This window comes from Giraffa tippelskirchi, chromosome 4, assembly GCF_054371585.1.
Source record: "Giraffa tippelskirchi isolate mGirTip1 chromosome 4, T2T-mGirTip1v1.2.pri, whole genome shotgun sequence".
Classification (NCBI taxonomy): Eukaryota; Metazoa; Chordata; class Mammalia; order Artiodactyla; family Giraffidae; genus Giraffa; species Giraffa tippelskirchi.
In genome coordinates this window covers 128,223,697-128,234,754 of record NC_137278.1, presented here as the reverse complement: position 1 = coordinate 128,234,754, position 11,058 = coordinate 128,223,697, and the positions used below count along the sequence as shown (strand labels likewise).

Below are 11,058 nucleotides of genomic sequence, written 5' to 3'. Positions count from 1 at the left end.
ACTACATGAGGTCTGTCAGACCCTCCTGACTGTCAACTAGCTAGGCATTAATGATTTAACACATTTACTCTGAGTTATACCACTCCACGTAAAGTGACAATGACATTTTATTACTAAACACAAATGTCTGAGGTGCATACAAAGGTATCCCCAAGTTGCTCAACAGTCAGGGAGTTTCATTAAACATTGGATAGCCTCTCCGGCTCTTTAAACAGCGATGTGTAGAGTAAGGGCAAATTCCAACGGTTGGTTGTATTTTTGACCTCCTGATAAATGCCTGTGTCTTCTTTCACAACTTAAATATTACCTCCTCTGTGAAGCCTTCTTTGTTATGCTCAGGAAATTTAACTATTTCATCGTTTGTGCTTTCAGAGCATACTTCATTTATTCATCAAAGATTTACCAAGTATTGGCCGTGTGCCAGGCACTGGGGTATACAAAGAATAAACAGGCTTCCTGTCCTCAGGAAGTTCCCAATCTAGGGGCTCTTTGGCATATTTGTGCTTACCTTACCTATGAGTCTCTCAAAGATAGGAGAGTGTCTTGTTGGTCTTGTGTCAGGCACTTACCGCAATGTCCACACCACCCAGTAGGAACTAAATATACATTTGCTGTAACAAGTGATTTCAAAGACTACCTACCTGTCAAGAGTTCTTGTAGGGACTGAATAGAAACCCTACTGTATATAGACTTCATACTGATAAATACTCAGTCCTTGTCTTCCTTAGCCCATCAAAAGGATTTGAAATAGCTAATCAGTAAACTTCCTGAAATACTTTCTTATCTTGGCTTATAGAACACCACACTCAGCTAACTCAGCTGGTTTTCCTCCTACCTGTTTGGCTGCTCCTTCTCAGTGTCTCTTATGGGCCGCTTCTCATCTCCCTGACCTCTAAATGTAGGAGTACCCAGGGCTCAGTCTTGGAACTTCTCTTTTTCTACCTATGTACTCTGTCTTGACAATAATATCTCATCCAGTTTCACAGCTTTAAAAGCTAACCATCTTCTGCTGAGTGCCAAAGTTTTACCTTTAGCCTTTCCTTGGAATTGCAGACCCATACAACTGCCTGACAGCACCACCTGCAAGCCTGAGAGGATTCCAAATATGAGCTCCTAATACACCATCCAGTTCACTTGTTCCTAAACTTGCCCCATCTCAATCAATGGCAACTCTGTTCCTGTAGGTGCTCAGGCCAAACAATTTGGTACAATTTTTTTTTTTTTTGGTGAAATTTTTGATTCTTCTTTTTCCTCACATATACTGTCCCATCTGGCCATCATCAAATCTTGTTACTCTAACTTCAAAATATATCCTGAATTAAATCCCTTCTCACCACTTTCACTACCACCAACTGGTACAAGGCTCCATTCTCTCTTGCTCATGACTGTGATAGTCTCTTAAGCAGCCTGCCTGCTTCTGCCCATTCATTCCTCACTCTCTAACAGAGTGACCCTGTTCAAACTAAGTCAGATCAGTCATGTTGCTATTCTGCTGAAAACCCTTTTGTGGGTCCCCAAAGTAGAGCAAAAGCTGAAGTCCTAAGACCAATGAGGCCCTAAAGAAAAATGTTCCCATTACCTCTCCTACCTCATCTCCAAATACTCTCTAGTCCCCATTCTCTCCAAGCCAGCCATACCAGCCTCCATGACGATTCTAGAATGTGCCAGACATGTTCCCCACTTTGGGTCTTTGCATTTGTTGCTGCTCTTGCTTGCAGTACTTTTCTCCCATATTAATGCGTGGCTAGCTTTCTCAATTCCTTAAAAGTCAAAAAACACCTCATCTAAAATTTCAACCCTGCTACTAACATTTCATATTCGTCTTCCCTGTTTTATTTTTTTCTTCTAAGCACTTACTCTTATCTGACATAACATATATTGTACCTATTTATCTTGTTTATTGTCTGTCTCACCCACTAAAATATAAGCCCCTTACAGGCAGGGACTTTAATCTATTTGGTTCCCTATTATGCCCTCAGCATGTAAAACAGTGCCTAGAACAGGCTCAATCAATATCTGCTGGATGAATAAATGTACTCTGAAGTACACATTAAAATTAAAATTGTTGTTTATTTGCTAAGTCGTGTCTGACTCTTTGTGACCCCATGAACTGCAGCACACTAGGGTTCCCTGTCCTTCACTATCTCCCAGAGTTTGCTCAAACTCATGTTCATTGAGTTGGTGATGCCACCCAACCATCTCATCCTCTGTCACTCCCTTCTCCTCTTGCCCTCAATCTTTTCCAGCATCAGGATCTTTTCCAATGAGTTTTTATTTAAATTAAAAATAGAGATGTTTAAAATTGGTGATGTGGTCACTCTCTTTCTATGGGAACATATCTTTGAAATGATAAAGAGAGTTAGTGGAAAAATAATTCAATATATCAAAATTTGATAGCCAACATTTCTATGAATTTAATTTGTAAAGGGAAATGATTTATTAGTTTTTACTGTCCATAAGCAAATTATTCACAGTAATTTTAATTTCAGGATTGTGCTTATCCCGAGCATGACTGTGACCAGCTCTTCCTAGCCCTATATTATGTGTTCACAGATTACAAACAGAAACCAACATTATCCTGTCATTAGAAAGATGAAACATACTGCCAAATCTCAATGCTTGACAAATCTCAAAGTATCATCTGCTGTTATATCCTATTTAGACTAAGACAGTGGCTTTGGAATAAGGAACAGCTGGATGTGAATCTTGGCTCTGCCACTTCACCAGCGGTGTAACTTCAGGTAAGAGACTAATATGAGTGAGTATAAATGGAAGTAATATCTATTTCATGAGAGAACTGGGAAGATGGTTCAGTGCCTCATACAAAACAGGTACCCAATATATATTGCTACCTTTATCTCCAAAAGGATAGATAATTAGGATAACTACACTGTTCTCAAAAAAATTTTTTGGCAGGACTGGTTGTTCCACAAAGGCTGCTCACTCATCTGTCTGGGCCCCCCAAAACATTCAGAATGGGGTTATAAAATTACAAACAGTTGAGACACTCATTACATGCAGTTTACTGACTGACTGACATTGTTTAGGTTGCGAGCCACTCACCTAAATAGCCTTGAGTCTTTTTCTGTAGTGCTGTGACTGGACAGTCTTTATGAGCTAACAGTAGCTGTTTCAATTGAGCCACCTCATTGCGTAGTAATGTGACTTCATTCTGAGGAGGAAGGTAAGAAAAGAATATGAAGAAAATTCATGCCCCACTCTTGAAGCCCCAGTGACTATCCTCAGAGTGAGGACAAAAGGCTGCCTGGATTTTCTCCTTCGAATCTAGAAAAGATCCAGCAAGGCTTCAGACAGCCGAGGGCCAATATAGCCATAAATTCAATGATAGGAGCTGCTTACAACGATAGTAGGATTTTACACAGAAAAATTACTCCTTTGTAGGGTAAATATGATTGCATCAAAATTAATAATACATATGTCCTTTGATTAGGAAAGCCTACTTCCAGGAATCTATTTAACAGAGCTGTTTACTCAAGTGCATACAATGTACACTGCAGCACTGCTGTTCTGGCAAAAAATTAAAAACATTATAAATATCTGAATCTTATAACCAAACTATAGAATGCTACACTGTACAGCTATTGAAAAAAATGAGGTAGGTTCTCTGTATACATAACTAGATCTCCAGAGGATAACTGTTTTATGTTAAAACAGATATACAGTCCCTCCCTGGCTCCCCTACAAAAGCTAAAAACTGAAAAAAATATTAGAAATATATATAGGTCTGGTAGGTACAAACTTATCTACAAGGAATAGAATGAGACTGGGAAAGACATACTGAAGAGAGACTTTATTTTTAATCTATACTTCTGTGTGTGTATGTATGTGTATACTACACATATGTTCTATAAATGTATTACCTTTGTAAGTAAATATTTTTAAAAAATCAGAAGAAGGGAAAAATATTCAAGAAAATATCTGGATTATAACTGTTCTATTTGTACTTGTGTGGTTTTTTTCTTTTCTTTTTTTAAGTGAAAGAAAGCTCATTTGGGGAAGAAACACACTTCATAGACAGAGTTAGGCCATCTCAGAAGGTGAGAGAGGCCTTTCTTTCATTAAGCTGCATTATCTGGACAAATACTTTCCCTCTAGGTGTTTTAAGAGAGCACCCTGGGGCACTTCATCTATTTTCCTTCATCCAAAAGGGTCTATGGATGACTCGTTCTGTAGCAGACTTGGGATTAGATGGTGAGTGTCCTTTCCAGTCCCCAGGGAAGAGATTTCAAGTCTGACTGGTAAGACATTCTTTCTGTATTCTTCCTGGCATATGTTCCGAATCCATCTTAATTTAAAGAATTATCATCTTCTACTATATTGTCCCACTTTCTCATGATTCAACATCACTTTCCAGATTCAACAATCCTAATAAGCACCCAAGACCTACTCACACTCAGCTGAATGTTCTGAGAAGTGAGTTCCTCAGCCTTCTTCTCTAGGGAGGACACCCACAGCTTCCGCTTTTGACGGCAGCGGGAGGCTGCAGCCCGGTTGCGCTCCAGAAAGCGCTGTCGCCGCTCGTCTGGATCTTCATCAACTGTGCGCCGACGTCGACCTCCAGTACTAGGAGTGGGTTGGGCTGGTGAGACCTGTTGCCCAGAAGGAAGAGGAGTTACTTAAAGGGAATGTCAATCCTTTCCAAATTAAACCTGACGTAAGATCTGGCAAAGATCTGGTTAAAGGATCTACCAGCCTCTGTCACCATAGCAAGTCTCCTCACTATGTCCCTTAGCTTCTCTTTTGCAGCAGTTCCTCATTCTGCCTACTGTTTCCTTTCAGTCTTCTCAGTTCCATACTTAGACACACTATAGTTCAGTTGGAAACTCTGATTATTTCTGAGACAGACAGACAAAAACGAAACTAGGATCATTTTTTGTTTCTTAACAGGAAATATGGTGGGCAGGGAAATTATAATCAGGGGAAGTGTCAAGGAACTTTCAGGGAGACTGTGGAATAAAAAATTGTGGAGAATTGCTGATTTGGCCAAGCAATATAGACAAACAACTGCATGCTATAAGTTTCAGAAAGGGAGAAGAGATTTTACCATCAGTGAGATATGAGCTATTATGGAGATATATGAATTAGCATATTCTTTTTTTTTTCTGTACCATGAGGCTTGAGGGATCTCAGTTCCCTGAGCAGGGACTGAACCTGGGCCATGGCAGTGAAAGCCTGGAATCTTAACCATTAGGCCACCAGGGAACCCCTAGTATATTCTTTTTATTTACAATCAGTTATTAATCATCCTCAACAATGGCCCTTCTTCCTGCTTTGTTTGTTTCTGTTTGTTTTTAAAGAGAAAAACATTTTTAAATCCCTTTACAAATTGGCGGTTTAAGACCATCTTTTTTTTATTTTTTAAAGTTTTTATTGAATTTGTTACAATTTAGTTTTTTTTTTAAAAAACGTTTCTTAGGTCTTGAGGCGTGTGGGAACTTAGCTTCCAGACCAAGGATCAAACCTGCACCTCTTGCATTGGAAGGTGAGGTCTTAACCACTGGACCCCCAGGGAAGTCCCCAAGACCATCTTTTTTAAAATATTTATTTATTTTTGGCTGTGCTGGGTCTTTGTTGCTGTGTGTGGGCTTTCTCTAGTTATGGTAAGTGGGGTCTACTCTCCAGTTGCTTTGTGAGGGCATCTCATTATGGTGGCTTCTCTTGTTGTGGAGCATGGGTTCTAGGGTACTTGGGCTTCAGTAGTTGTGGTACACGAGCTCAGCTGACCCATGGCATGTGGGATCTTCCCAGACCAGGGATCAAATCGGTGTCCCTTGCATTTCAAGGTGGTTTCTTAACTACCGGACCAATAGGGAAGCCCTTGTCTTTTGTTTTTAAACTTTAGGTTGATGTCTCTTGTTTCTAAAGCACTTTTGAATCATCTTCCTTTTCTGTTAACTGGTATGTATTCAAAGAAGATAGACCAATCTTATAATAATGGCCAAAATTAAAATATAGAAAGGTCAACCATCTGTATAAAAGAAACTATGTAATGTAAAACAATGCCAAAAATAAATTCTTCCTGAAGCTGTTGCTATTAGAGAACATCTATACTGGTAGTTTCCAAATGCTGGAGCTCAAACCAGTTGCATGAGGATAAACATAAACTCATAAGAAAACAGAATCTTACTCTACTTCAGGCCCTACTGAATCATAGTCTCCAGTAATATAGATAATGAAGAGATAATTTTAATTATTCAGATTAATAGTCTCTCTCCCAAAAGAAAAAAAGTGGAGAAGAAATTTCAAACTCATTTTAATGAGCTACAGGCCTTGGGGTTGCTGCTTCTCACTGTACTAAGGGAGTTTACACAGATTCTCTTGTTATTTTCAACTTGCTCTTTGTCCTGAGCTCACTGGTGCACATGTAAAGACTGGCGATTGAGGAGGAGAATGGGGAAAAGGAAATGATGGATTCCTATTCTTTCATAGGCAACTTAATAATACATGCAGGGAATGGAGGTAAGAGAACAGACCAAGAGAAGCACGTGGGAAGAATAAGAAGGAAAGGAATTAGTGGTAACTAAAAACATGTCATTTCCTCAAGGGGAAGCAGCACAGTTTGGGCAAGGGGGCTGCTGCTTTACCATTTCTAGAAGGGACTGGCATCAGAAGGGGTTACAGGAAGGTGGGCAGGCTTAGCTTCTAACAAGAAAACTCAAATGAAAGCTTTTGTTGTTGGCCAAGCTTTAAGGCAGCATATGGTCACTAAACGTTAGGACATGTGGTGGTAACTGATGAAGCAGGTGGTGACATCAGGAAAAGGGGATGGGCCAAAGATGTAACTCTACAAACTGATATCAGGTTGTTGTCACCTAACCAGTACAGACAATACGAAACCAAGGCTTACTCAGTTTCCAAAGAAACTTAGTAAAACTGAGGCCTCCTTGAAAAAAAAAATTGGGCTTCTAAAGAAGATCTTTCTGGCTTTTTTAAGACTTTAATTTCTCCTGATAAAAAGAGATTAAATTGGTAAGGAAAAAGTGTTTTTCAGGGTATGTGTTTGTTTACTGAGCCATCTTAATGCTGTGACATCATATTTTATTAACATATTGTTAGTATCTGATTTTTGTATAAATATAATCAGTTAAGTTTTTTGGGGGATTGGTGGGGGTTAAGATAGGAGAGAGTAGAGACTTTGTTGTATAAAGTAGCTTGAAATGAGGTTCTGTCACATTTTAGAAGGTTCTGTAGAAAGAGCACTCACACGTAGAAATAACAAAAAAGCAGAAAATAAAAACTGAGACATCCTCTGTGGCAGTTCTGCATTATCCAGTCTGCTTGCATTTTGTCTAACAAAAGGATGGATAAAGCAGAGTGCATTTTGCTACTGTCAACAAGAAACAAAGTGCAAGTCAAAGCCCAGAAGGCTGAAATCCATTCCTCCTTCATTTTTCTGCTCCTTGAAAAGACAAATATGACTTAAAGAGTAATAGTGACAAGCTGGTTCCCCCATCCAAGGGTCTAACTGACCTGTGGCTGGGCAGGGGATGGGGCGTCAGGGTGCTGGATGAGGATCTGGCTTTGCTCTGGACGGGCTGTCACCATGGTGCTGGCAGTCCCCACCACCATTCCACAACCACCATTGATTGAGGAGACTTGGTGGGTTAGAGTAGCTTTTAGTCTCTGTGGTAAAAGAAAAGAAAAAATAGCTTGTCAAGGGTGAGATTTTACTAAGGGTGAGAAAAGTGGGCTTAGATTTTATTACTGGCCTTACAGACAAAATTCCCACACTGATTTTCCCTTAACAAAGGGATTAAAAGAAAATGACATAGAGAGAGTGCACATGACCCCTAAAATACCTACTCTGTTCCCTCACTATCATCCTGGGCACAGTTGGAGGGTGGGGGTTGTTGAAGCAATAGAGTCCAGATGAAAGCTCTACCCTGGAACCTGGCCACGGGCTGGTTACGCAGTTATTCACCTCTTGGCCAGCTCTCCTGCCCACTCATCCACCCTCCATCTGTCACCCTGGAACTGAAACAGCAAGAGTTCCATCCAAACAATCTGTGCTGCTTCTTTTCACTGCCATGGCCTATGTACCAGGCTCTAAAGGTGGAAGAGAGGAGATAAGAGTCATGAATCAGGGTCTATTCTTCTCTAGACCCCACAACTGGGTAGGTCTTTTAGCTCTGCAAGCCCCAGAAGATACCACTTCTTTCAGAAGGGCTAGCATTGCTCCAGGTTGGGATGTACTCACCATCTTGGCTTCTGATGGCATAGGGTGGCCAGAGGGAGAAATGGAACCACTGCTGTTAACTGGTGGGCCGGGGATACCAGGAATATTGGGCACCATAGACACAGGTCTGGCCAGCTGGATTAAGAGAAGGAAGAAAAATCAGAAGGGAACATAATGCTATTAGTGGGGCAACAGCTTCCCCAAATGAAGTGCTTTTGAGGCTGGCACATTAGGGCCTGTTCTATGCACCCTGCCCATGGGGCGTGCAGAAACAGTCTGGGAAATACCTTCCCTCACAGAGCACCACAGGATAGGGGATCTAATCCTTCAGTGCTGTGATAGTTTCTATGGGAAAAGCTGAGGCTGTATCTTGAGGAAAGTGGTAGGCAATTTGTGAGGTACTTAGTGCCAAGTGAAATAAGCCAATCAGCAGGCTGGCAAGATCAATTCCTAGACCAGGAGCCAACGGTCCAGATGAGCCTTTGTCTAGTGTTCCGTAGTGCTGGATTGGCAGAGGTTAGTGAAAAGTATGGGCAGGCTGCCATGCTCAACTAATACAGACCAGAGCCCACGTTTCCCTGGGGCTCATGTGTGTTTATGAGCATTCAGGTGGGAGGGAGGGGTTCGTGTGTCGGTAGGGCTGGCTGCCCCCACTACAGAGCTCACCGATATAACAGAAGGCATCTGAACTGGAGGCCCTGGCAGCACAGGCACGGTCTGTCCATTAGCAAGATGCATGACGAGAGGGAGGGAGCCGGTGGGAGACCTAGAGGAGATATGAAGTGAAATGCTCACAATACAGACCCTTTTGCTAATGATCTTCCTCCTGTAATTATAGCAGATTTCCCAGTCTTTTCTAGTTATGGTAACACTGTAAAATGTTGACACCCTCATGATGGCAGATAAAGCAGGGAATGCTACTTACCTTACCTTATAGATGGAGAGAAATGTCAAGATCTTTACACCTTGCAAATTAAGCAAACACCACTGAATTCAAGTGGGTGGGAAGTAACCTATTGAGTTTAGAACAAATAAATAAACATTCCTACCACTGGCATGTATGAATTCTGTGCCGCCTTAGACAAGGACTACTTCTACCAAAGTTGCCATTTTGCAAAGCTGAATTATGTCATACGATAGCCAAATCTGAGTAAGTTACTCCTGTTCCTTTCCATGTTTTGTTCTACTCTGTCTAAGAAGGAAGCCATCCCTTTGTATTTTTCTTAATAGGTCTAGAGAACAATAAGCGTTCAGAGGCTGAAGCCTGACAACAACCTCTTAACCCATGGGTACCTGGAGACAGGATCTTAAGTCACCCCATTAGGAAATCTGCATGGGCCATGCTAGGAGTGAAGACAAATAGACAGACAAAATTAGGAATAGCAAAGACCAAGAACCTTAACTGGGGCTGAGGGGAACAACCAGACTTAAAAAAAGATGACTTAATGGGTTTCAGCCCCTTATTCAGTAGTTCCTCCATAAACTTCTATAAAATTGAGGCCAAGAACTAAATATATACTTCCCTGTGTGACCTCAACCATTAAAGTTCAAAGGATTCTTCTTTTAGGCTGAATAAGTATTAAACCTCCAAATTAAGGAAGTACACGCTCAAATAAATACTTGCTTGCCTACCAAAAAGGTAAAGAAGATTCTATTTATGGGGTGAAAAAAATTCATTTTGAGACACAATCTCAGTAACTTGTTTTCCTTGAGAATTCAGAAACAGTCTCTATTTTATAAAATAATTTCATACAGAGGAAAGAGATTTAAGCTTTGCTGCTTCTCCCTGCTCTCTATACTTACCCCAGTTGCCTGTTGGATGGGGGAGCCTGTGTGATGACGGAGGTTGGGGAAGGAAGGGTTGGGTGAAGTGGATCATAGCCCAAATGCAGAGGCAGGGAGCCAGGGCGTACGATGGTAGGCGTGGGAGTAGAGATGACAACAGGCTTTGGGGCAACATCCTGGGGAGAAGAACCAACAGATCACAAAATGCTTTAAGGCGCTGCTTATAGGGAAATACAGAGCTGGTAAAATCTAGTATAAATTTATTGGAAAGAGCACTCAGGCTATTAAAGTAAATCATGACCTGATTCCATGGTGATCATGGATCTACACCTCACTCACCCATTCAGAAGGAATGCTGAGTTAAGACCTTTGGTTATCTCCCTTCCAGGGATAATGGTGATATGAGTGGGATGGCAGTTGGAAGACCACTTGAAATCTCTGTGGAAGCATTACAGTACCATATAAATTCTAAGGAGTGATATAATTTTTGTTTGTTTTGGCGCCATGCTGTGCAGCATGTGGGATCTTAGTTCCCCGACCAGGGATCGAACCTGCGCCCCCTGTAGTGGAAGCATGGAGTCTTAAGCACTGGACCAAAAGGGAAATCCCAGGAGCATTATAATTTTTCATGATCTAGGTACTTTCATTCTAAACTTGATGCTCAAGTGTCCACTGATCTCTAATGGGAAAGGACAAGTATAACTGGTGATAAGGCAACAGTATCTCCTACAGACCCTTAAAAAAGGGCCATGGAAGTTTGAATAATGACCATATTGTGATAAAACAAACTGCTTCCCATTGTTAACTCATTAGGACCTTAGATTGCCAGTGCCCATAGTGGCCCTGAAAACATCTCTAAGCAGCCTCTAGGACCTGGCTGCTGCTGAAAAGAGGAAGAGGGGAGGATAGCTGCAGTTTTTATGGAGGGGACAGTTTTGAGATGTTAGCAAACTAGTTTTGGAGGAAGGTTAAGATGAGGTACAGATGCTCTATCCACAGTGGATACCAAAATTAATAACCACGGGTAGCACAGTAGAGACTGGAAGGGGGCATAAGGAGGATCCTGAGGTTCTGAT

General features: G+C 41.2%; 1 protein-coding gene across 9 annotated transcripts in view; it reads right to left on the bottom strand.

The window, feature by feature from the left end:
• LOC145547174 (cyclic AMP-dependent transcription factor ATF-7) overlaps nt 1-11,058 on the bottom strand; it is a 94,005-nt gene that overhangs the window by 6,024 nt on the left and 76,923 nt on the right. For all 9 annotated transcript variants that reach the window (XM_081596031.1, XM_081596032.1, XM_081596030.1 and 6 more), the window contains 6 exons: nt 10,001-10,158; nt 8,864-8,963; nt 8,219-8,332; nt 7,492-7,644; nt 4,413-4,610; nt 3,064-3,172 (listed from right to left, as the gene is read on the bottom strand). In XM_081596031.1, the coding sequence (XP_081452157.1) occupies nt 3,064-3,172; nt 4,413-4,610; nt 7,492-7,644; nt 8,219-8,332; nt 8,864-8,963; nt 10,001-10,158 (832 nt within the window). The remainder of the gene's footprint in view (nt 1-3,063; nt 3,173-4,412; nt 4,611-7,491; nt 7,645-8,218; nt 8,333-8,863; nt 8,964-10,000; nt 10,159-11,058) is intronic.